At 38.1% G+C, this 26996-nt stretch overlaps 2 protein-coding genes across 5 annotated transcripts in view; one reads left to right on the top strand and one right to left on the bottom strand.

Moving 5' to 3' along the window:
• The first annotated feature begins 534 nt into the window (after window positions 1-534).
• Window positions 535-2366, top strand: LOC148043800 (uncharacterized). The gene has a single exon (XM_087723776.1). The coding sequence runs from the start codon at window positions 1463-1465 to the stop codon at window positions 2165-2167; it is 705 nt and encodes a 234-aa protein (XP_087579902.1). The 5' UTR covers window positions 535-1462; the 3' UTR covers window positions 2168-2366.
• Window positions 2367-11268: 8902 nt separating this feature from the next.
• GSTCD (glutathione S-transferase C-terminal domain containing) overlaps window positions 11269-26996 on the bottom strand; it is a 38594-nt gene continuing 22866 nt past the window's right edge. For 3 of the 4 annotated variants that reach the window (XM_087724179.1, XM_087724180.1, XM_087724181.1), the window contains 6 exons: window positions 26803-26847; window positions 23740-23868; window positions 22556-22689; window positions 20368-20398; window positions 14837-14906; window positions 11269-12112 (listed from right to left, as the gene is read on the bottom strand). In XM_087724179.1, the coding sequence (XP_087580305.1) occupies window positions 11976-12112; window positions 14837-14906; window positions 20368-20398; window positions 22556-22689; window positions 23740-23868; window positions 26803-26847 (546 nt within the window). In that variant the 3' untranslated portion in view covers window positions 11269-11975. The remainder of the gene's footprint in view (window positions 12113-14836; window positions 14907-20367; window positions 20399-22555; window positions 22690-23739; window positions 23869-26802; window positions 26848-26996) is intronic. The other variant, XR_015697865.1, reaches the window with a different exon arrangement.

Below are 26996 nucleotides of genomic sequence, written 5' to 3'. Positions count from 1 at the left end.
CCAGGTGAACCTGGGCAAAGGCCCCCCTGGTCACAGCTGACAAATGATGTTCTAGCATCAGCTGCGGATCCAGGAGGACTCCCAATACCAGAATTGGGAGTCCAATAATCTCTTCCAATACCAGAATTGGAATGAAGTAGTTAAATGTACTTGTTTATTCAGCAAGAACATTCTTAACAAATTGACATATAAAGGACCTCTAAGAGCAGGAAAGTGAAATATGTTCAGACCTCCCTTTCCTCTTATTGCATTGCAATCCCTTGATGTAGTTTTTATTTAAAATAGTTTACGTAAATAAGTTGGTAAACTGAAAATAGCTGCTTTTAATTTTAAAAAAAGTACAAATCCATCTGATAATATGAAATACTAAACCATACTGTTGATACATGAGGCCTGGGGAAACTGCCTATTTTTTTTAAAACCTAGCTTAAATCTGCCATGTACACGTATAGCATTTAAGTAACTGGGTATTGCAATTTTAGAAAAACAAATTAGGAGAGCTAGTCTGAGTTCTGTGACTCTGTTATTTTAAGGTGGGCTAAGAGGCCCAATTATGAACCATAGTTCTACAGGCCATGTTTAATATCAAATACTCTGATTAAAGCTGAGGTTTTGCACCATTAAGCAGAAAACAATTGCTGACAGTTGCTGAAGGAGCAATAAATATTTTTACACATCTGGGAACAAGTCGGCCCAGACGGGGAGTTTCCTGTTATCTTGCAAGATGGGCCCTGTTTATGTCACGCATGATCTATAAGGTGCTGACCATGTATATTTTAGGAATAGTAACTGTTGGCCATCTGGCATAGACAGTTTTTGGTTCCTCTCATGACCTTATATGCTTAAACACTGCCTCTATAGATGATGACGTAATTTGCACTATAAATGTATGGCTTTAAGGACCCTTCGGGGTTCAAACCCTTGATGCTTATTTTGGCATGTTTGAACCTGCGCATTCAATAAACTTTTCCTATATTGCATCGCTTGGCTTCATTGTCTCCTAATTCTACTACATTTTCTGGCACCCTTCAGATGGGACAGAGAAGCTAAGGCAATATTTTGCTGAGGGCCACTTTGCCCCGTTGGGGTGTGGGGCTGCTGCTCCTTGGCTTCCAGGCGCCACGGGTCTTCTTTTGCCCCGGGAAGCAGCAACAGCAGCCCACCCACACCAAGGGGGACACACATTGTGAGTCCAAGAACCCTGCAAACTTAGGAAAGGAGCTGTGGTGTTTCCTGGCCAGGATCCGTGGGGAGAAGACGTCTCAGGCGAGTATCTTGATAATTGTATTGTACCTATCTCGTTTGAAGATAGAAGAGGGGGCCTGATCACCCCCCTGGACTCGGGACGGCGTTCCTAATGAAGTCCGTATAGGTTGTGTGGGTGGTTAAACCAGCGCAGTTCCTGCAGGTGGCCATTGAGTTCCGGCTTCTGGGGCCTCAGGTCGCTGGTAGTGTGTTAGGAATGGGTGGGGGAAGCAGCATACCCAGCACACCGCTGGACTGCATGATTAAAGGATTTGACTCATATTTTAACCACACTGAATATAGAGTCCCTTACCCAAAATTGACCAAGGATAGGCTTATTTACTTGTGTCAGAACCAGTGGCCACATATGGGGGTAGGATGGCCAATGGGAGGAACTTTTCGAAATCAAATTATAGATGATTTAACTTCGTTAATTGCTGCAGACGAAGAACGCTATCCCAATCAGTTTCCATATATAGATCAGTGGGGAGACGCTGTAGCAGGACAGGCTGATGAATTATTGCAGTGTCAAGCCGAAATGGTTCGCCTGTGTGTGGTTAGACCGAAGGAAAAGGGGAAGTTGAGGTTAGCGTCGAGATGTGTCAAAAATGTAGCAGCTTCAGAGAAAAAGGAGTCAGAGAAGAAAAGGATTTTTGCCCAAGACGAGGGGGAACTCTTCAGACCTCCCCCTCCCTATGCATCGGCACCTGTAGGCATTGTTGTGCCCCAGGCTATGGGTGCTGCTGTTGCGGGTAGTGGAGATAAGGAAAGTGCTGTGGGGGCAGGAGATCATCGGACAGCAGGAGGCGGAGAGGGCGGAAGCCGGGAAAGAGGAAAGTACATTGTTAGAGGAAAAGGAAGGACTCTTTCCATTAAGAGTATCAGAACAACAGGTGGCCATCAACGCCCAGGGAGATCTTGAGTACCGCCCTTGTTTTCAATATATCCCTTTTTCAACTACGGACTTATTGAATTGGCGGAAGCATTTTGGTCCATTGTCCGTGAAGCCCACGGAAATGACGGATCTGTTTCAAACCATTATGCATAGTCATAACCCCAATTGGCGAGATATACAACAGCTGTTAACTACGTTGCTAACAGCAGAGGAGAGAGAGAAATGCAAAGCAGGAATGCAAGAGGTTTTTAGAGAACGTTATCATACAGAAGCAGTTAGGGCTCGGATACTTTTGGAAGAGGCACCGGAACGGGACCCTGGTTGGGATCCTAAGGTAGCAGGTGACATGGCAAAGATACAAACGTATCAAACCGTGATAGTGGCAGCTCTCAAGAAGGCAGGAAAACCCCCTGTGAATTTGTCTAAGCCCTCATTGGTTATGCAGGGAGCAGATGAGAGTCCAGGAGCATTCCTTCAAAGGTTGATTGAGGCTTATGAGTTGTATACTCAGATGGACCCGAGGGCTCCAGAGAATGTGAGGATGTTGAATGAGAGGTTTATTGCACAAAGTGCGTTGGATATTCGTAAGAAATTGCAAAGGTTAGAGGGAGCGTTGGGAAAGAATACGACCGGGTTGGTAGAGGTGGCTAGGAAAGTGTATGTGAATAGGGATAAGGTTGAGAAGAAGGACAAAGATGATCGTATGCATAAGAAGACGGAGTTGTTGGCATTGGCCTTACAGGGAGGAAGGACAGGATTGGGGCCAAATCAATGTGCCCATTGCGGATCTGAAGGTCATTGGCAGAGAGAGTGTCCAAAAAGGTTGACTCTTAGAGGACGTGGAGTGTTTAGGGGCCCGCCCGGGCGACGCCCGTTGGGACGTAGCATGGTAGGTCGTGGAATGCCTGGGCAAGGGATGATGAGCCGAGGAGGGCCACCCAGACATCCAGGTCGTGGATGGGGATCGCAACCGGCTCAGGGTCAAGGAGGAAGAGGTTTTAATGCTCAAGTAAATGCAGGAGTAGAGGGAATTGGATTGGCAGGAATCGGTTGATCAGATTGACGGGGACCTGGCTTGGAGCAGACTCCCCCCGAGCCAATGGTTACTCTGAATATTGGGGGTCAACAGACTACCTTTTTAGTAGACACAGGGGCTGGACGATCGGTGATAAATAACCCAATAACTACTCCTGGTCCATACCAAATTCAAGTACAAGGGGTGTCTGGACAAGTTGTAGGACATCAAGTCTTAAAACCAGTCACCTGTACTTTTAAGGGCTCTGAAATTCAACATGAGTTCCTGTATATACCCGAATGTCCTGTCCCATTGTTAGGAAGGGATTTGTTGAGCGAGTTAGGAGCTACTATTTCCTTTGATGAGGGAAAGCAGTATCTCACTGTTAGTCACCGGCCTGATGAAGTGTGGAGGTTGATGGTGGTTAGGACTTCTGAGGAAGAATGTTTGGATGTATGGAGGGAATTTGATGTACCAGGACTATGGGCTGAGGATAACCCTCCGGGGTTTGCAGCACATCACCCCCCTATTATTGTGGAATTGAAGCCCCTGGCAACTCCTGTTCACATTGGGCAGCAACGACCCTATTGGAGGGACGCCATCCTGTCTATATACGACTGTATTCTAACATACTTAGATGCTGGAGTGTTGGTCCCTATTCAATCCCCATGGAACACTCCAATTCTGCCTATCCTAAAACCAGACGGGTCTTTCAGACCAGTGCAAGATTTGCGCGTGGTTAATGATAGGACAGTCACAATTCACCCGTCGGTGTCTAATCCATATACTCTGCTCAGTCTCATCCCGCCTAATGCTACATGGTTTTCAGTGACTGATTTAAAGGATGCCTTCTTTACTATACCCATTCATCCTGTTAGCCAGCCATTGTTTGCTTTTGAATGGGAAAATCCGTATACTGGAACAAGGAGCCAATATAGTTGGACAAGGTTACCTCAGGGGTTCAAAAAATTCCCCAAAAATTCCCCATCTCTCTTCGGAACCGCGTTAGCCAAGGATTTACAATATTTTATCCCCTTCCAACAGGGAGATTCGGTTTTACAATATGTGGATGATGTGCTGGTTACTGGATAGTCACGGGACGGTTGTTGGGAAAATACGAGACGTATGTTGTGTTTGTTGTTAGATTGTGGATATCGGGCGTCCAGAAGTAAGGCTCAGTTAGTCCAACAAAAAGTCCGTTATTTAGGTTAAGACATAATGCAAGGGCAAAGAGCACTAGGCCCGGAGAGAAAGCAAGCGTTGCTTAATCTGGCGAGGCCAACCGATAGGAGGCAATTGAGAGGCTTTCTAGGCTTGGCAGGTTTTTGTAGAATTTGGATTCCAAATTATGCGCTAATGGCAGCTCCACTTTATTCGTCTACCAAGGGAAGTAAGACAGACCCCTTCCTTTGGACAAAGGAGCAGGATCAAGCCTTTGATGCAATTAAAGAAGCTCTGTTAAGAGCTCCGGCCTTGGCCTTGCCAAATCTGAGTAAGCCCTTCAATTTGTATGTGGATACACGAAAGAATGTCGCTTTAGGGGTGTTGACTCAGCAGCTCGGCCAGTGACAACAACCAGTTGCATATCTGTCAAAACAGCTAGATGCTGTGGCGCAAGGGTGGCCGCATTGTTTGAAAGCTTTAGCAGCCATCGCAGAATTGCTGCAAGATTGTAACAAACTCACTTTTTCCTGCCCCATCAAGGTCCACACCCCACACTCTGTTCAAGCAATTCTTGATCGGAAAGGCCATTTGTGGATTAGTAACCAACGACTCATCAAATACCAAGCCATGATGATCGAAAACCCCCAGGTTCATCTAGTGGTTTCTACCTCATTAAATCCTGCTACCCTCTTGCCCACAGAAACTGAGGTGGAGCATGATTGTGTACAAGTGTTGGAAACCGTTTATTCCACACGACCCGATTTAACTGACATACCTTTGCCTCAGGTGGATTATAACTGGTTTACCGATGGGTCTAGTTATATACATCAGGGGATGAGAGTTGCAGGCTATGCCATTGTTGATGATGAGGGGGTAATTGAAAGCGGGCCGTTGGGAGCAGGAAAAAGTGCGCAAGTGGCAGAATTGTGGGCCCTCATTCGGGCATTGGAACGGGCTGAAGGTGAACGCTTGAATGTATGGACGGATAGTAAATACGCCTTTTTAACTTTACATGCTCATGGTGCTGTATACAAGGAAAGGGGATTTAGGGATTCAGCTGGCAAATATATACAACATAGCCATTTAATTCAGAGATTGATAGATGCTGTCCAAAAACCAAAAAAGGTGGCAGTTATGCATTGTAGAGGCCATCAACGAGGTGATGATAGAATTGTTTTAGGGAACAGGGCAGCAGATGCTGAAGCACGAGCTGCAGCATTGCGTCATGAGCCTCTACCAGACATGTATATTAATGTGGCCTTGGATTTAGGGGTTATACCAGTAGACATCCAACCCTCCTATTCTTTAGCTGAATGTGATAAGGCAGTCAACGATTTGATGGCGGTCATCGATAAGGGCTGGTACGTTCTTCCGGATGGAAGAATATATGTGCCTTCCACAGTGGCATGGCAATTGGTTCGGTCCGCTCATGAAACCACCCATATGGGGAAAACAGCTTTGGAATCCGCTCTTATGAGGGATTACTATATAGATGGGTTAGCAGGGATGGCAGTAAAAGTCGCATCTTCCTGTGAAACGTGTGCTAGAGTTAATCCTAGGCAGGGTCCTTCCCTTCCACCAGGAACTATACCTATTGCCTACTATCCTATGGACACAGTCATGATTGACTTTACTGATATGCCACGAAGTGGGTTTTATCGGGCTATGCTAGTTATTGTGGATTTATACACGGGATGGCCAGAGGCGTTCCCTACTAGAACGAAAAAGGCACAGGAAGTAGCAAAGGTTTTACTTAAGGAGATCATTCCTCGATTTGGCAACCCCTCCTTTATTTCATCAGACAATGGCCCGGAGTTTGTCCATCATATTAATCGAGCCATTGCACAAGCTATAGGGGTGAAATGGCGCTTCCATTCTTCTTTCCACCCACAATCTGGTTCTCCCGTGGAAAGGATGAATAGGACTTTAAAAGAAAAGATAACCAAAATTTGTGCGGAAACACACTTGAAGTGGCCCGATGCTTTGCCCCTTGCATTATATGCAATTCGGAGTGCTCCCAGACGACAACATAGACTCTCCCCATATGAGTTGATGTTTGGTCGGCCTCCGACGTTGTTGCGGCGCAATTTGACTGGATGGCCTGATTTGGGGCATAAGGGGGGAGTTTGGGCCATGGAAATGGTGCAGGAACTAAATAAACAGGTTGCGGAATTATGTGTTAGAGCAGACCCCTCCCAGATTGGTAACTAAGTGTCATTCTTTCAAGCCAGGGGACCGAGTATGGGTAAAACATTGGAAAAAGGAACAATTAGAAGGGAGGTGGAAGGGACCTTATGAGGTAATTATGACATCTCCACTTGCTGTTAAGATTGCGGAATCTAAAACCTGGATACATTGGACTCGTGTAAAGAGGGCCGCTGACAAACAATGGACCACACATCCCAGCGACCAACCGTTGAAGTTGAAATTGATTCGTCAATAAAGTCCAACTATATCCTTTGTTGTATTGCTATAGGTATTGTGATTCTTGCTTTCATTGTGTGCATTATTTGTATTGTGAAGTACGCCAACCCAACGGTCCAACGGTCCAATCAATTGGCGGAACAGTCAATTAGCGGTTGACTGGTGGCCATTTGCTGGTGTCCCATTCGCTAACGGACAGTTGCATACAGACAATTTAAGGGAAATCCAAGCCGACCCTGCACCTGAAGCAGATCCCGCACCTGGAAGGGAAGACGGAGAGCCAGCGCAGCCTTCCCCCCGGCGAATTTTCCAAAGGTCGGCAGTGGAGAACCCTTGCTAAGTCACTCCGGAAGCTGACTTTCTACGCACGGGTGAAGAATAGTGGACCAGCATACTAACCTTTAATTATTTTCGTCTTTTATCATCTTTACTAACCATATGTGCTGATTCTGTACCTGTGAATGTGGATGTTGTTGTTGTGCCCACTGTATTGATTGTGTATACGCAGTCACCCCAGGGGTGTAAGTCTACTAAAATGAATTGCCTTCATACCAAAACTATGTATAGTTTGTGCACCCTGCAAGGAAAGACTGTATGTTATAATCCCAACACTCCAGTACGCCTCAATGTAACCCTATGGACAGGCCTGCCCAAGGTGGGTGCTAGAAATAGCCCACAGGGAGAAGGCAAGCTGTATTTTCCTTAATAGCAGAGCGAAAAGCAACAGCACAGGTAATGGCTCTATGGGAATATGAGAAAATGCGTCCTGTGGAAGAACCATCCAATGAACCTGAGTATGTGACTCTTCTGGAAATGTCAGATGAGTCACAAAGGGGGGACTAAGGTGGGCTAAGAGGCCCAATTATGAACCATAGTTCTACAGGCCATGTTTAATATCAAATACTCTGATTAAAGCTGAGGTTTTGCACCATTAAGCAGAAAACAATTGCTGACAGTTGCTGAAGGAGCAATAAATATTTTTACACATCTGGGAACAAGTCGGCCCAGACGGGGAGTTTCCTGTTATCTTGCAAGATGGGCCCTGTTTATGTCACGCATGATCTATAAGGTGCTGACCATGTATATTTTAGGAATAGTAACTGTTGGCCATCTGGCATAGACAGTTTTTGGTTCCTCTCATGACCTTATATGCTTAAACACTGCCTCTATAGATGATGACGTAATTTGCACTATAAATGTATGGCTTTAAGGACCCTTCGGGGTTCAAACCCTTGATGCTTATTTTGGCATGTTTGAACCTGCGCATTCAATAAACTTTTCCTATATTGCATCGCTTGGCTTCATTGTCTCCTAATTCTACTACAATTTGGTCTTTACCAGATAAATTTGGCAGGGTTGTCACATCGGTTTCTATAACACATACTTGCACTACTAAACTTTATGCCAGCAAGAAAGTTAAGATGCTAAAAATAAAGAATGGAAAGTGTTGTGACCTTTTTGAAGAGAAAACAAGAATGAATGCATGAAAGCCTATTTGCCAATTTGAAAACAATTTGGAATGCTTTGTTAACACACCCTAAACCATGACCCCAGTTGGAACACTACAATCTTAAAGAATAAATTAGAAACCACAGTTGAGCAGATAAAATTACAAGTAGCATAGATTTGGAAACTATATAATAAGGTATGCATCGGCTCTAGTTGTTGATACCCAATGGTGAACAATGCCAAACAAATCTCAAAGACCTTCCAATAATAGTTTTGAAAAGAGAAGAATGACTTATGGGCATCCTGAAAAGTTTGTGGCGTCATATTAATTTTCATCTATTTATTTTGATAATATACAGCAGATGATGATTACTGAACTATTACTTTTAGAGAAAATGTTTATTTCTACTCCCAAATGGCTCTCCCTAACCTAACCATTCAGACTGAAATAAAGGGAAATTTATTTAGGTTAAACAGAAACATATATGGGAAGATTTGTCATCATAGGAAGACGAGGTAATATTGGCAAGATTCTCTGTTGGCTCCTTATTCACATATCAAATTAGATTGTTTTTGCCCAGTTAAAAAAAGGTATAATATAGTAAAACAATTTCTTGCCCAGAAACACTTATGACTGGGCAGGATTCTAATAGGTGATTGTAACCAATTTCTGATCAATATTTATTTGGAACAAGCAATGCACTTTGAAGCTACTATTAAAGATGACCCAGAAGTTATAACAATGTAGCGGATATGTTTCCTGATAAGCCAACTCCATCATGTGAGAATAACTTATCTGTTAAGAGGCCCAATTGAATTCAAATCTGCAATTTGCCAAAATCTTATCTCCTCACCTTGTCCGGTCATCTTCATAAGGAGGTAATAATGGTCACTCCTCATAAAGTTTTTGAGCCAGGGAAGCCTCCAAAAGGCGAAAAACAGCCAAAAATCAGCTGGCCAGCACACACATGCACGCTGGAGCTGACAGGGCAACGCCTTGTGTGCCCTCAGAAAGAGCTCCGTGTGTCACCTGTGGCACACTTGCCATAGGTTCACCATCACGGCTCAACACTAAAGGCATTTCTAAAACTAAGCAAAAAAATGTTGTTCCAAAAGATATTTAGCCCTTACTATAGTTTAACTGAATGGTACTTACAATTTACTAGATTGGTATTAACTATCATCTTTAATACATTTGGATTATGGCAGATTAAAAATATTGTTAAATAAATAAATATTTGTTATATGAGGTATCCACAACCAAGCCTCTGATTCATTTTTCTGTGTTGTATCACTGTTGTGTATCTTGGATAGGCTGTGATCAATGTACAGGAAATCCTCTCACTAGTATCTACTGAGGAACTTCCAGAGCACTTGTAGACTTGATTTTCTCCAACCATGATCTTGCCTCTTATGAAACTTCATTATCAGCTCATAAAATGTCTTTTGCACCCTTTTGCTTAGCCATTTGCTTCTTTCTCTTTCTCCCACTGACTAGGGAGAAATGACATGGGTACTTTTCAGGGCTACCAACTGCTTCCAAATTCCAGCATTTTTCCATCTCAATGTGTGAGGTTGTTTTGGGTAATAAGCTTTTAGAGTCTTTTTTTTTTAAAGCTGATCTTAGTAATTACCTAACAAATTTCTCTCTGAAGCAGTCAGTTCTGTAACACTGTATTCACACTTTTGTCACTTATGGTTTGGCAATGAAACAGAACGGTAGTACCAAGGATATTTCCTTTAAATTTGGTTCGTTTATATTATGGAATATCAAAGGTGCACACATTTGGGTCTTTCTGTCTTTTATCTTCACAGGAGAAAACTGAACAAATAGCCTTGGGACTGTGTATCTTGAAATTCAGTTGTAAACTCTCTTAAACATACAATATAAAGTATTACAAGCAAAAACTATCATTAAATATGCAAGGGACCATCTTAAATGTTAAAATAGTAAATGTTAAATTTCTTATTGAAAGTATGCAAGAGTTTCAAAAATACATTACACTGATATTATACTGACATTATAAAGCCAACACAATATAATAATAAGAAAAAGATATGTTCATTGGTTATGGACCACCATAATAGTAAACTGTTATAAAAACCACTCAAAACGAAATGTTGCTCTCTCCCCGATTAGCATTGAGCAATCTGTTTAATTTTTCAGACAGAACTATGAGAGAACAAACATAATCAAGCCTGAAATATTAGAGATTTTGGAGCTCTGTATAGGATAAGGACTTTGAACATTTTATCCAGCCCTGACATTAAGGGAGGAACAACTAAGTCTACTCAAATAAATTAATTCTGGGGGAGGTTTACAATTCATTGCTTGAGTAAACCAAACAGAACCTAAACATTGTAATAATTTGGAAAGTGTTATAAATCTGATTACACTACTTCACCTTTTGAAGAATTTGTCTGTTAAAATGAGGTTGTTTTTTTTTTTAAAAAAAAGAAAAATGAGCTGAAGCCTGAAAAAAGGAGTGCTATTTCAGTGTTTTTTCAAGTTACCAAACTGTAACTTACACCTGGCCACATATCTCAAAATAAAAACAATTAGTTTTCTTAGAGAAACAGATATCATGGGAAAAAAGTGAAATACGGGCATGTGGCTTTTTTCTACTGAAATTGCCATTCCACAGTTGTTTTCTTTTCCCTATCCTATTCCTCCCCAGCATTCATGGCCAAAGCAAAACATAATCCTCACAGAAAAACATTAAACAATCCTCACACTGAAGAAGATAAAGAGAAATAACAGGTAAGCGTACATATGCACATTTAAATAATTTATTGCAAGTTCGCTTTGTCCTACAAAAGACAGTAATCAAAGTTAATGTATAAACCTACTTGTAAATTACATACTGTAAATCAGTGTTTTTCAACCACTGTGCCGCGGCACACTAGTGTGCCGTGACATAGTGTAAGGTGTGCCGTGGGAAAATTACTTTATATATAGTCAATATAGGCACAGAGTTAATTTTTTTAAACATTTTCTAATGGTGGTGTGCCTCGTGATTTTTTTCATGAAAAAAGTGTGCCTTTGCACAAAAAAGGTTGAAAAACACTGCTGTAAATACAGTGAGTAATTTGACCCAAAGCATTTTCTAGATGACCTTGGCTATCTTGAAATAAGTTAAGATGTTGTGGACCTGGTTAGTATTTTAATGGGAGATTGCCAAAAATATTAAAAAGCTTAAGCTAGGCTAGGAAATTGCAAATAATCAAACCACAATTATACAATTGTTAAGAAAACTACGTTGATGTTGACCACACAGTCATCATAAATTGTCTGCAGCGTGAGATTTTATATAGAACATTTTTCTAAAAAAAAAATTAAAATATCTGAGCAAAGTGATACTTTGTTATTCACAGCAATACAGTTGTAACTGAGCACAGAAAGTATAATTGTAAAATATTGAAAAAAAGATACTGTGATCTGTTCTTTAGATCAATATTGATGAGCCCAGAACCCTTGCAAAATATGTTTTCCAACATGCAAGACCAATTTTCATAGAAAAGGAAGTCATTCTTCCAAGGATGTATTGGTTGCTCTTATAATGTAGACTGATTAACATTTTGGGAGAGCCAGATGTCATTTAATCATATATTTCAAGCAGGAATTAGGAAGCTTTGCAAGATAGCCCCTACTGTGTTTCCTTCCTTTTTCTGGAGACAACTGATTCAAGATGTACAGTATTTCCTTTCCGGTCTCCAAAATGTTATTTGCACTTTGATCAAGAGAACTAAATATTAATTCAACTTGATAGAAAAACCTTTGAACTAAACCGGGATACCAGCTATCAAATTATTCTTTGGGGAACATGACTGTGGTTCCATGGTTATCACTTGGACTGAATAATTGCTTTGTTCCACACTCCAAGCCCGGTCAAGGTCCACCAGTCCCATGCATTGTTTACCTAAAATATATGAACAGAATATATGTATCTATTTGTAATTGTTTATAATATTATGTATAGAAACAAGCACTTTGGCAGGCAATTATATTATAACATTTTTAATGAGACACTTCTCCTGTAGGAATATTGCTTTCTCTGTATCCTAGGCCCACACTCCAAAGACCTTTGCAGTAGTTAAAGCAATCTAAATGGCGTTGTATCTACTATTCTTTTAAAATTCTGAAAGCCAGTAAAGATGTTACACTTAGACTTGGAGAGACCCAAATTCCAGATCTCCCACAATCATAGTAGCTTACTGGTTAACATGGGCCAGAAATCTCTCATCGTCACCTGTCCTACAGGGTTATAGTTGGAAGGAAATTGGAATGTATTTTGGGTTTCTGGAGGTATATAACAATAACATTATAATAATTGACAAAATACTAATACCTTTGAATGCTACTTTGTAATCTATCTTTGGTCTAAATAAAGTTTTACACATTGACTAATGCTTTATATTGTATACAGAGGTAAATCCCTGTGATAGTCATATCCAGAGACAGAATGGTATGGAAATTATTTTCATTTTTTCAAGAAACTGAGAAAGTAGAAGTAACAGATGAGATTTTTTTAAAAAAATGTATGGTTTGAAAGCGTAATTTGGGTTGGAAACATAACAAAAGTCTTAAAGGGAGGGAGTAGACAGCACAAATTTAAGCATTCCTTGGTAAATATTTTAAACTGAGTCCCACCGGTTCACAAAACATTACTTTCAGGGAGGACTAGTTAAGATTAAGCTTAACTGCAACCCCATGTATTTCAGTACCTGTTTTTAGGGAACATGTGTTTCGTGCTAATCTGATCTGACCTTCCCCCCACCCCACCCCCAGTCATCTGAAAATAAAACTACACACCCATTTGCAAGTTTAAAAGGTGAAGAAAGACGACTGAAATAGAAAATACTTTTAATGGAGCCTAATGTCAAGTATCACATCAGAACTAACAAGACAAGTATAAGAGCACAAAAGTTAGAGGGAGGGAAAGAAGGAGTTTTCAGAAATATATCCTTTCCTTATTTTATCTGTGAAGGGACTGCTGAAATGCTGAATCAACATTTAAAAGCGCACAAAGACACAGCCATTCCACCCATCCTTATGTGACACATTTCCTTTCTATATCACCAAAGTATTGGAAAAGGTGCTCACTCCCAATTGGTGAATGACACCTTTCAAAGGCACAGCTGTGTTGATAACAGCATAATTGGGCTAACTTTAAAATCTGTCAGATTTACTGAGAGATACAAAAGGTTAAAATATCTTGGAATTTCCTTATGTACTCTGAACCACAGAGACTGAATATTTTATGCAGGTGTCAAAGCAAATACTTGTACTGTTGTTAACACCTCTGTTATACAACCTGTAACTAAACACTTAATTGTTAGAACAATTAATCAGTGGAACAACTTGCCTCCAGAAGGTGTGAATGTTCTAACACTGGAAGTTTCTAAGAAGAGAGTGGACAACCATTTGTCTGAAGTGGTATAAGGTTTCCTGCCTGATCATGGGGTTGGACTAGAAGACCTCCAAGGTCCCTTCCAATTCTTTTTTTCTATTCCTTTCATTAATATCCATCCTCATTTTTTCTCCTGATTAATTATGCACCATCAAGGCATTGCTTTATCTTAGCAATCAGATAATTTTTTCTGTTACTCATGGCAAATATTTTATGTCAAATATTTATGGTTCACTTTTGGATCACATGGCTTCCTTAGATATTTAATAATAATTAAAAAATAATATAAGCTAGAATAAAACTATAGAACTTCATTTAAAGTTTTAAAAATAGTCAAAATTAGCATTAGAATTTAGTCAACAGTCAGTTTTTCAAGGCAAAACAATTAGCTTTGATATAATCAAACAATCACCAAGCTCCAAGACTAATAGGCATAAAGCAAAGAGTTTGTTACAGAAAGCATAAGAGATAGGAGAAAGAATTAACTAAAATTAGAGTGGGGATAAATAGGGAGCTGTATCTTCATGCTAACAGACAGCAATCAGTCCATAGTGAGTTACTGGTATGCCATAAAGATTCCTAACTAGCTATGCCTGTCATATGTCTTAAAGACATAAACTAAGGATGAACCTAGAGCCTGGTCAAGCTATGCCATCAACTATTTGAAAATTGCCTGGATCTTACCAGTAAAATCAATATTTTCTGTTCCATTCTGCCTTACAGTGAACCTAATAATTTGTGTTGGTTGGCCTACCAGTATTTTGTAATTGTAAATAATGCCTCATTTTATTTTTTAAAAACTTTATAGTGCTATGTCTGATTTATTGATTTAGATAGTATGATTTCTATACTATCCATACTAAAAGCACATTATTGTTTGCTTTTTATGAGTCATTGACCACTTTGGATATCTATCTATATATTATACATAATTAAATTGTTCAATGTTATAAATGTTTAGCACAAGGAACAGTCTGTGGTTGAGTGTGATATTATTACCAGAAAATCAATTTCACAGATAGCACTTATTGTATATCTATCAGAAGAATCAGGAAATAGATTTTGCAGAGAGAAGGAGAGAGGAGGCATGGTTGATAAGAGATTGGAATAGTACATACACTATTATAACTTCTTTTTAATAAATGTCACAACCACCCATTAATAGCAAGCTAATCACATCACCAAATACAGTGCATATAATCTCCACAACAGCTGTTCTACAGAAAAGCATACCTATTTGCCTGCGTTCAGGGGGCAACTGGACAGCTGTCTGATCAGCAAATCTGCAAAGAATCATGTGCTCCTAGAATAAAACACACACGCACACACACACAAAAGGTCACAGGGATTTCTTTTTACTCTACAAAAATAATTATTTTAAAAGTATCCAAAAAAGAAGGTTTATCTGTAGTTCTATTTAAAATTATTATCAGAAGGTTTTGGGTTACACTGAAAGTCAATGAAAGAAGGCAAGGGAAAATTAACCCAATGTTTCTCTGACTCAGTCAAAACTGGATACAGCTACTATAACTGCAAATGAAAACAGCAGGATTTCTCCACTGGCAAATATTTTTGGGAAAAGGGAAGGCTTGCTTCAGGAAACATATCCTGGACTGTATTTTTACCTCCTTGCTTTTACTGTTAAAACAGTAAATGACTTTAGCCCACTTGTAATGCCTTTTGTATTATTATTTTGTGCCTTCACCTTCATTATTCTTGACTCTTAGATAGGCATACTACTTTGAGATTCAGTACAAAACTCCCAGATGAATTCATAATGCTGTACTATGAGCTTTTGAAGGTTTGATTTGTTTGGCTATTAATCTCTACCAATAGAGATTAACTTTCTCCCTAGAGTCTGGAACTGGGATTCATCAATGCCAGCCACGTGTTGTAATTGACTGAATACATTGTGCATAACATGCTTCCTGCAGAGAAGACCTTAGAAGTGGGTATATATAAGGTCTACTCCCTGTTAAATGAAATGGTAAAGGTTAATGCCATGACAGTATTTGTATTATTTTTATTTTTTTCAATGTATGCTTTAGTTTATAGAACAACTGTTTATTTTTTGTTTTTAAAACTACACTGTTTGACGCTACATTTATTTAGGTACGAATTATTAGCCCTGAGATCAACATAGATAAAATTTGAAATCAGTAAATTAAGAGGGAAATGTATTGTAAATATAGACATAGGAAGACATATCAATGATCCTACAAAAAAGGTGCCAGGCTACCACATCAGCAATGGACAATTCTGAATAGAATTAGCACCTCACATGGTGTCTGCCAAGATTTTCTGTATAAATGGGGCATAGCATTCTCCCTTCAGAGTGACTGCACGGTCCCATGTCAAACTGTAGGTCACATCATGATTGGCTGTAAGCAGGGGGCATATACTGGTCCAGTATCTGATTTTTTAAAAATGTAAATGATGCTGTGCTTCAATGACTAGTTGGCTTAGACCTGTGATGGGGAACTTATGACACGTGTGCCAGAAGTGGCACTCAGAGCCATCTCTCAGGGCACACCAGCTGTCGCCCGTGGATCTCTCGGGTTGGTCTTCACGCACGCATGCATGCCAGAAACCAGAAGAGCAGCTGACCAGAGTACATGAGCACACTGGAAACTGGAAGCTCAGCTTCCCAGTGCGCGCACTGCTCTTCTGGTTTTCGGCGTTCCTTTGCACACACGCTACTCGGTGCCGAAAGGCTCACCAACACTGGCCTAGACATTGGTATTTGAACATATTTTATTATATTTTATTGTGTTTTATTAATCTAGGTGAAATGTTTATATTGCTAGTCCCTGTATGAAATGACACACACACAATGTACACATACCCTGATCACAGTGTTTTTGTTTGTATGTTTATTTAACAGTGTAATTCAAAATAGAATTAAATAGAAATAGAATTTGATTTCCCTACCATTGGCAGAAATAACACTAACTAACTATTTTCAATTCTAAATGTCTGGGAAACAGAAGATAAATGTAATATTTAGAAAACTGCCATAATTGGAATGAAGCCTCCCTAGATACGTTAATGGATTTAGGTGTGTAAAGTGCTTCCTCTTAGGAAACATTAGCTTAAGTGAGGAAACTGGTTATTTAAACCAAGAGGGAAATGTATTGTAAATATAGACATAGGAAGACATATCAATGATCCTACAAAAAAGGTGCCAGGCTACCACATCAGCAATGGACAATTCTGAATAGAATTAGCACCTCACATGGTGTCTGCCAAGATTTTCTGTATAAATGGGGCATAGCATTCTCCCTTCAGAGTGACTGCACGGTCCCATGTCAAACTGTAGGTCACATCATGATTGGCTGTAAGCAGGGGGCATATACTGGTCCAGTATCTGATTTTTTAAAAATGTAAATGATGCTGTGCTTCAATGACTAGTTGGCTTAGACCTGTGATGGGGAACTTATGACACGTGTGCCAGAAGTGGCACTCAGAGCCATCTCTCAGGGCACACCAGCTGTCGCCCGTGGATCTCTCGGGTTGGTCTTCACGCACGCATGCATGCCAGAAACCAGAAGAGCAGCTGACCAGAGTACATGAGCACACTGGAAACTGGAAGCTCAGCTTCCCAGTGCGCGCACTGCTCTTCTGGTTTTCGGCGTTCCTTTGCACACACGCTACTCGGTGCCGAAAGGCTCACCAACACTGGCCTAGACATTGGTATTTGAACATATTTTATTATATTTTATTGTGTTTTATTAATCTAGGTGAAATGTTTATATTGCTAGTCCCTGTATGAAATGACACACACACAATGTACACATACCCTGATCACAGTGTTTTTGTTTGTATGTTTATTTAACAGTGTAATTCAAAATAGAATTAAATAGAAATAGAATTTGATTTCCCTACCATTGGCAGAAATAACACTAACTAACTATTTTCAATTCTAAATGTCTGGGAAACAGAAGATAAATGTAATATTTAGAAAACTGCCATAATTGGAATGAAGCCTCCCTAGATACGTTAATGGATTTAGGTGTGTAAAGTGCTTCCTCTTAGGAAACATTAGCTTAAGTGAGGAAACTGGTTATTTAAACCAAGACTTTCTATTCAAAAAAAAAGTTTTATCATCTGGATATTTATTCCCTTAATGGAACAAAATCATTTTATTAAGTTGTACAGCACATTTTCCTAATTTCTCTGGTATCCTCTGCATACAGTCATGATATCACATAGCTCATGCTCTAAGTGTAAAAAAAAAACTGATTGAATGCCTCTATTCCCAAGTATATATCTTAAGATGAGTCAATATTTGACTCATCAATGCAAATAGGGAGACCACTTTATCTAAAAGGCCTGTAAGTGGAAAAATGGTAGTTTAATAAAAAGTTAATCATTCCATCATGTTTCCCTTGCTCCTCTTTTCTAAATAGTTCTATGTTACATATATGTGCATTTAAAATTTAAACAATATAAGGATACAAGGAATTTTCTATAAGAAAATTCACATACTCTCAGTGACCTCAATTTACTCTGGGTTGTTGTTACTACCATTTTGAACAAAAAAAAAAGGATATAAATGCTTTTAGTTTCATTTGATAAATTTAAAAAAAAAACAGGTTGGGATAAACTATGGCGTGTGTGACAATGTCTAGACACCAAGTTGGCTTCATAGGAATAATTAAAAGCATATCAATCCAAACTGGAAGGGTTCTCATTAGGGCTGATACTACCAAGTTGTAAGATATAAACTTGGAATTGAGACACCATCTGGTGTAGATTCACATAAAATGCTACAAATAAATTGGACTGATTTTGGAATGTCTTCCTGGCACAAATGTCCTTTTTTAAAAAAAACCTGTTGTACATTTATGAAAACAATCTGTTTCTTAAAACCTGCAATGTGTCACTATGACACATTTTCTTAACTTCTGAATTTGCTATTTTCTTATCATTGCAATATTCAATGAATTCAATGAAATAGGAATTTTTAGAAATTTTAAAAGTGGAAAAATATACCGTACTCACGATAGAAAAAAGTTTAAAATAATTTACATTAGTAATGTTTTATTTATTTTTAAATAATACTTCCAGTCCAAACACGTGTGAAGTAAAATGTTGTCAAAACACAAAAAGAAATGTAGAATGTAAGTCTACATCTTTTTTTTTTTTTTAAATTTCAGGACATGTTAAGGTTATGGACATGCCCATTGCAGTGAATGTATCTAGAAAATAACTTTTGTAAATGAAATGCCTTTTAAGTGGTTTCATCTAAATAAATGTTCAGAATAAATTAATAAATTATGTGAAAAGATTAATTCTCTGTTCTTCGTCCCACTTCCTTAGTTGTGAAATATATATATATATATATATATATATATATATATATATATATATATATATATATATATATATATATATATATATATATATATATATATTCATTTATTAGAAACTTTAAAACTATCCATTAATATGGTTCAATTTCATTTTTTATTATGGTCAGAGACTAACAAATGAAAGCATTAAAACAATAAGAATAGTAAAAAATAAAAATATAAGAATAATATATGGCAATTGGTGATAGATTATGGTGGGCAGTTCAAGTCTATCTAATTTTACATACAGCATAGCAGAATTTGGCCACTTTCAAAGAAACTATTTCATACTGATCTGATAACAGTTGCACATAAAAAAGATTAATATTTCTCAGATATTTTATTAGGCAAGGTGTAATGAATTGAATCCATGAGTCCTTACAGAAGATGCAGTATAGCAGGATGTGAGCTTTTTTTCAATGCCCATTGTCCACAGGAGTGCAGTCTCAGATCATATGGTATTTTTTTATATCAGTTCTCCAACACTGCTATGGGAAGTATGTTGCAGCGTGCTAAAGTTAATGCCCTTTGGATTTGTGGGATGGTTATTTGATACAAATATCTCACAGCTTTAAAAGCGAGATCATTAATGTGTTATATGCAGCTCTTTAAATAAGCATCTGACGTACAACTCCAGGGGTGGTTTTCACTTACCTTCCCTACCGGTTCGCAAATGTGCGTGTGCTATTTGCGCATGCGCCCAGTAAAAAAAACGTCCCTAAATAGGACGACATAGAGCCGGAGCGGGTGGCCGGACCCACCCACGATTTCCACTACCGGTTCAAGTGAACCGGCTGAATACCACCTCTGTACAACTCCAAATACCGTAGCATCTAATTGAGAAATACTTATTAAGAAACAATCACTGTCCAATTTCAGCAGGAGAGAAGATCAGGAGGGAAAGAACAAAACCATATGGAAGCAAAATGGTTGTTAAAACAGGAAATTGTTTCAAAGATGCACAGATCTGTATCTGGCCTAATAACTATTGGATGGGCTCAAACTGACTCCAGACATATTTAAGATACCATAGGAGACATTAAGAAGAAATTTCCTATTTGACAGCTATTCTTTATACGTACAATTGATGGATGAATATAGTTTTTTTAATACCAAAACTAAGGGGTTTTTTGGCCCATGTTTTAAATCATTAATAGCTTTTCTAAACTCTTATTTTATGATCTGCCTTAGAGATTCTTGGATTTGAAAAACAAGAAAATAAATTAAAAATAAATTTATATTTACTAAATGTTTATCCCTTTAGTAAAAGGAGAAGAAGAAATGTATATTTTAAAGTTTTCTATTTTGATATATTTTTAATGGGAGATTTTTTTTTTACACTAAAACTAAACTAAATAAAAAAGATACGCACAATGAAATTCTAAACCCAAGCCCTTATCTTTTCCTTACCTTGTATGTCAGAACTTTCTTGAACTGATGGCTACAACAGAAAAGAAGATCTTATTTTAAATGCTAAACAAACTTTTAATCATGTGATTATGTTGTTGCACATAATATAAGAGAAAAGCACCCAAAACATGTTTTATTTAGTACACTATCCTCTAAAAATGGATCAGTTTGTTTTTAACTATGTTGCACTCTTAAAAACTTACATTGGAAATGTTCCTGAAAAAACAAGAATACTTTAGAATAGTTGCACTTATTGCTTTATCTTTCCATAGCTCACAGACATGATAACATCTGCAAAAATTACATTTCCCCAAAGATTGCAACAGAAGAGTCTGGAGAGGAAAATTAGAAAACCACAAGTGAAATGGTGAAATGGCTATGCAAATGGTGTTGACAGGAAAAAAAATGGTTTAGGGGATCACAATCTGAATTATCTAAATAATGGACTGCTGGCACAAGGTCTAACAACTCTCAAGAAGTGGTAAAAAAGTACTTTGAATTTTTATTTGATTAGAGGAGCTTTAAAACTGAATCCTGGGGTGGGATGGGTTAAAATGTGAATATTTATAGCTCGGTTAAATATTTATGTGCTGTAGAAGGAACAGAAGTAATGAAGTATTCACTCCTCTGTCCAAGTGAATCAACATGGCAATGCTATAGAGACCATATTGATTAAAATAAGGGTTAGAGGGTTCTGCAAAGCACCATGAAGCGGTATATGTCTATTGACATTATTGTTCTTGGTGTCTCCAAAATGTCTACCAATTCAAAGAGAAAATGTGAACAACTTCTTCTAAAATAAATCTCAAATCTTTCAGAGAGTAATAATAGGATTTCAACCTTCCAGACATCTGTTGGAAGACTATGGTCATTCCAGAAGACTCTTACCTTATCTTACTAATAGATTTTTTTCTTCAAAGGGAGGAAACCCTTCCTAAGTTCATACCAACCAATAGGGAACATTTTTCAGGAAATAATAGGAGGAGGAACATGGAAGAAAGTGACCCTGAAGTGTAAATGAGGAGTGTGACATGACTGAAAGAAAAAGGGCAACGTAATTTTAGGCTGCCTCAACAGATGAATTTCCAAATAGCAGGAAAGAATATTCTGCCATATTATACACTGGTCCAACCACACTTTAAATATTGTACCTAGTTCTAGGCATCACACTTTATGAAGGAATGGGTTCTGAGAAGGAATGATCAGAGGATCCCCTAAGCCTGTGATGGCGAACCTACGGCACGCATGCCGGAATTGGCACGCAGAGCCATCTCTCTGGGCATGCGAGCCGTCTCCCGTTGCTCTTTTGGGTTCCAGCATGCCAGCCAGCTGGTCTTCACATGTATGGGAGTGCCAGAAACCAAAGGAGCAGCCACCCGGTGTCCATGTGCATGCCGGAAAGATGAGCTTCTGGTTTCCGGTGTGTGCATGCGCACTGACCACCTGGTCTTCACACACACATGCGCACCAGAAATCAGAAGACCAGGTGGCCAGTGCACATGCAAATTGAGTGGCTGCTCTTCCAGTTTCTGGTGTTCGCGGACTCCCATTTTTGCACTTGTGCCAAAAAGGTTCGCCAACATTGCCCTAAGCCTCCTCTGAGATTTAAAATAAATTAGGCCTGTTTAGCTTTGAGAAGACAGTGTAAGGATAGCCTGCATTCTTCGTAAACATGAAAATACATCACAAAGAGAGGCAAGGATCTGTTGGTTCTAATTGCAGGACCCAGATGAACAGAGGTACAGGAAGGTAGAATCTAACTGAAAGTTAGAAAAAGATTTCTCAAAAATAAGACCAATGAGGTACACTGGATCTCTTCAATTGGAAGTCAGATAGACATTTATCAGGATGCTTTAATCAAGATTTCACCATTGAGCACATGGATTTTATAAACAAAATGACTCTTTCCAACTGTATGTTTTGGGATTCTGTGATTTGGGACTATGTATTTCTTTTCTACATAACACAGAGCACTAGTAACTTGTATTTTCTTAAGTAACACAAGCTGAAATATTTGATACAATTTATAAGCAACTTTAAACATTTTAAAATACTAGTTGTTAAACATAATGCTTGGAGTTGCTGTTTTCTCTATTATGTGACAAAGCTTTTACCAGTGTACCCAAAATGCATTTTCGGATGTTTGATAAAATGGTATACATTTTAACAAATTGGAAAGGCAACTGACCTTTGTGGAAATGCAAACTTGGATGTATTCTGTATGAAACCATAACAGCAAGGAGAGATAACAAATGCTGCACGAACTTTGATACAGTGTTCAATGACCATGTCTGTTGCCACTCCACAAGCATGCAGTGCCACCTGAAAAAAAAACACTATTTATTGTTCAATTTCTATGGCCACCCATCTCAATCAATAACTCAAATATGAGTGGAATATAATGCTCTACTAGCAAACTTCCATGAGCAATAAAGGCTTCCTATTCATATTCTACAAAATTAGAGGTGCAGTGAGCATATTTGATGGGTGCATGAATCAGAGAGGGAAAAGTCTCACTGTCAGTGATAAATGTTTCCATGAATGAAAGCATATAATGAATGCTGCTCCTTAAGGAATCAATCATTCCCAAGTCATTTTCTTAGCAGCCGAGTTATTTACTCGAACATCAGCTCTCATTAATTGTGCTTTTATTATTCATACTTAAGAGTAGAGTTAGGGTTAGGGTTAGGTTAAGTTATATAGAAGTTAACATGAGAATGAATGTCAACATGAACTCAAATTAAGCTAACATGGAGTAGTCTATATTCCAGCCATTGACCAACATTCTGCAAATTTAACAAAATAAACCTATTTCCTCAAACCTGGTAGTGACACAGTCTTTAAAAAATGCCTAGTTTTGGTTGGTAACATAACATAGTATGAACTTCCTCCCCTGTTCCTGAAGCATATAGTACACGTTTGCAGTTTACAAATTATGTTTCAACTAATTTGTAAGAAAAGAATTTCCTAATGGTAGTCCTTGAGTATAAGAACAACATTATTGGGATCAGAATTGCTTTTGCTAAGAAATGCAACATTGTAGACTGAATCACTTAGCATGGTTTTAAAGTCTTTTAATCTGCTTCAATAGTTTAAAAGCTCTTTAGATACCTAAAGAAGAGACATAGGTTTGTACAATGAGCATAATGTTGGAGAATCAATAATTTAATAGCAGTTCCTTTCTGAATTTTGAATCTAAAAGTTTGAAATTTCTCAATTGTCATTATTCCAGGTTTAACAAAATTAAAACTCCCAAGTATTTTAGAAATTTGTAAACTTTTATATTTTTTTCTAAATAAACTTTGTTTTAAGAGAGTATCTTTAGTTTTCAAGGGCAAACAAGGTCATAGTTAAAATTCTAAAGTAGCTTACCCCAATATTAAAACTTCCTTTAAAATTGTCCATATTTGCTTGGATGAACCAAATATTTTGTAATCCTAATTCATCACTTCTTTTTTCGGCACTCATAAGTGACTGTTCTTTATTTTCCACCAAAATTATCTACATTAAAAAAGAAAAAAATCATTTTGGTCAATTTCTGGATTAAAAAACAACACACATATATATTTACAATCAAAAGACTGAAGCGCTTGCACAGTTTCCTTGAACAGAAATGTTTCCAATATAAACATAAGTGAAATGCAATTAAGCTTGACCTAAAATAGTTTTTTTTTTTAAAAAAAAGCATTGTTCTGGGCATGTCACAAAAATCAGATACGTCATTTAACTAAAATCTCACTGTTTTCATAGTTTAAAATTATACTAATTCTAAAGAATGGATTTTCTAATCTAACACTGATATAGCAATATAAGCATGAGGGTGGCCTCTCCAAAAAGGATAGTGTGTTTCCTAAGATCAAAGGGTTAAGGAATATTCTAGCTGCAGTTCTCAGAACTTACTATTTATTCTTGTGTGCAGTTATTATTCTGCAGTGCCGTCCAAGACCATTGTAATAAACACAATATAAGTGCCAAACCTACAAATGTTTTATCCGGTTAGCTTATAAAAACAAAGAATAGATGTTTGCTAGTTATTATATGCGCTGTCTTTCAAATCAAGCACCCATGACCACATTTGTACCAGATGGGCCCAGTTAAGATCATTTTCACGTTTTGCAGAATTTTGCAACTGCAGTTCCAAAATAATTTGTGAGCAGGCCTCTTTGGTTCATTTTCAAGCATTTGGAAAGAAGCTGTTTTTTTCAGGTTCGCTTGTAGGCTTCAGAATGAACAACAGAGATTTCCAAGGGAAAATTTTTCTGAGGCTTAAAACAGAGACATATCGTTCACAGAGAAGCAGCACAGTTCTGTGAGCTAGTAACTAAACCACACTATTTCTCAGTTTTCTTCTATATTTAAGAATATTGAATAAGAACAGAGATTTATATTTTTTAAAAACTGAGGTTTTTTTAATAGTTACAAAACTATTACATGTTTTCCATTACAATAATACTTCAAAAAATTAAACTGGAATTAAGATTTCCAGTTTGCTAACAGGTTTGAGATTATGTAAAGTTTTAGAATGTACTAAGCTATGAGCTATATTCAGGCAATTACTTCAACATTTTATTAAGATTTATATAAATTTATTTAAAAGTTTTACAAGTATCATGTAGGATACACAATTATATGATATTTTACAATAACTGTAGAAGTTGTACTAATAGCAAAAGAGAATGTATCAGAGAAAGATCCAACTTAAGTTTAATAAAGCACAACACAAAGGAAGGACACTAACACAATGGACCACTTCCAAAGTCAAGATGTTAAAGGGCACAAAAGGAAAAATGTACAACTAATGTCCCAAAGGTGCTTTCCCAAAAGGCAATTGGACTTTCTTGGGTTTTTTCCTTGAAAACACTTCACCTCATCCAGAACTGAAGAAGCTTCTTGGATGAAAAGTGAAATGTTTTCAAGGAAAAAAGCCAAGAAAATTCAGTTGCCTTCTGGAAAAGCACCTTTGGATGATTGAGAATGTCCATAGATGGATGGAGGGAGGAGTAGAAGGAAAGATAGGAAGGAGAGGAGAAAGGAGAGGAATAGGAGAAAGGGAAAGGCAGAGGAAGAATGGGAGGGAATGTAAGAGTAGGAAAGAGGGGAGGAATGGGAAGAAGAGGGGAAGGGTAAAGGGGAGGAAGGGGAAGGAGAGAAGGGAAAGGAGAGGAGGAAGGAAGGAAAGAGAGAAGAAAGAGAAGAAAGGGGGGTAGGAAGGAGGGAGGGAAGGAGGGAGGGAAGGAAGGAGGGAGGGAAGGAAGGAGGGAAGGAGAGAAGAAAGGAGGGAAGGAAGGAGAGAAGGAGAGAAGAAAGGAGGGAAGGAAGGAGGGAATGTAGGAGAGAAGGAAGTGGGGAAGGAAGGAGGAAAAGAAGGAGAGAAGGAGAAAAGAAAGGAGGGGAGGAAGGAGGGAAGGAAGGAGGGAAGGAAGGAGGGAAGGAAAGAAGGAGGGAAGGGGAAGGAGGGAGGGAAGGAAGGAGGGAAGGAAGGGGGGTAGGAGAGAAGAAACGAGGGAAGGAAAGAGGGAGGGAGGGAAGAAGAAGTAGGACCGTTCTAAGATAAGATGGATCTATGGGATGTTAAGAAAGCAATCTTCAAGTATATTGTCAATTCTAGGGAAAAATTGTTATAAATACATATTATTAATAACAGTTATGAGATCATATAATTGTGAATGTATATATGTAATTGATAAAATAAAAAATAAATAAATAAAAAAGAGAATGTCCATAGACTTTTATAAGTAAGGACTGAAGGCACTGGATATTTTTAGCCTGCCCCACTCCAAAAAAAAAAAAAAAAGAGAGAGAAGACTACAAGGAGACTTAATATCTGTACTAAAGTATATGAAGAACCATCTTGGGGAAAAAAATGGGTAAAATATCTTCAAAAGACAAGACAATAAACAGTTCATTAAAACTATAACCAAAATACAGAATCCTTGGTGTTCTCTGAGCTCAGTTGCTTGCTTGGTTGCTTGCCTGCAGATGTTTCACTACCCAACTAGGTAACATCATCAGTACTGGTAAGTGTGAGGTTTGCTTCCTTTTTACAGTAACAGCATTGTTGGAATTGTGTGATTTTCTCCTTGATAGTTCCTTAACAAATGCAGCAGGGAAACAGTATTTTGTTGGGCATATTGTATTTACATAGACCGTTGCTCCAGGTTGTGAGAGGACTGATCTCCAAAGTTTTATTAGAGAATTTTCTGAGCTTGTTCTAATATTTCTAATTAATTAATTATTAAATTGCTATCTTCCCATAATCAGCTGATCATTTATGGATAAATATGTCATATTTAGGTTAACTTAAATGTTACCTTTGCTTTTGGCCTGGATATACTGATTTTGTATTTTTCACTCACTACCTTTAGGGATTACTTTAAATGGAAATTGCATATTTGAAGTTTTGAATTAACAATATTTATTTTATTGATACTTTACCTGACACAGTGGTAATATATAAGCAAGAACAATTCCAACATGGCCCTGTTCAAGAGAAGAAATGAAGAAGTAAATCTCAATTCTACACAGCCACTATTTTACAATTGTGTGTGTGCTTAAAATGGAAAATACACTTTATTCTGAAATTAACACTTCAGAAATTCCAGAAGAATTTTGGATTAGCCATGGTTCAT

The sequence above is a fragment of the Thamnophis sirtalis genome, unplaced genomic scaffold (assembly GCF_051295495.1).
Source record: "Thamnophis sirtalis isolate CommonGarterSnake01/CBP01778 unplaced genomic scaffold, rThaSir2_p1.2 scaffold_10, whole genome shotgun sequence".
NCBI classification, from domain to species: domain Eukaryota; kingdom Metazoa; phylum Chordata; class Lepidosauria; order Squamata; family Natricidae; genus Thamnophis; species Thamnophis sirtalis.
Note: the sequence above shows the minus strand (reverse complement) of the source record. Positions and strands in the feature narration are given on the sequence as shown.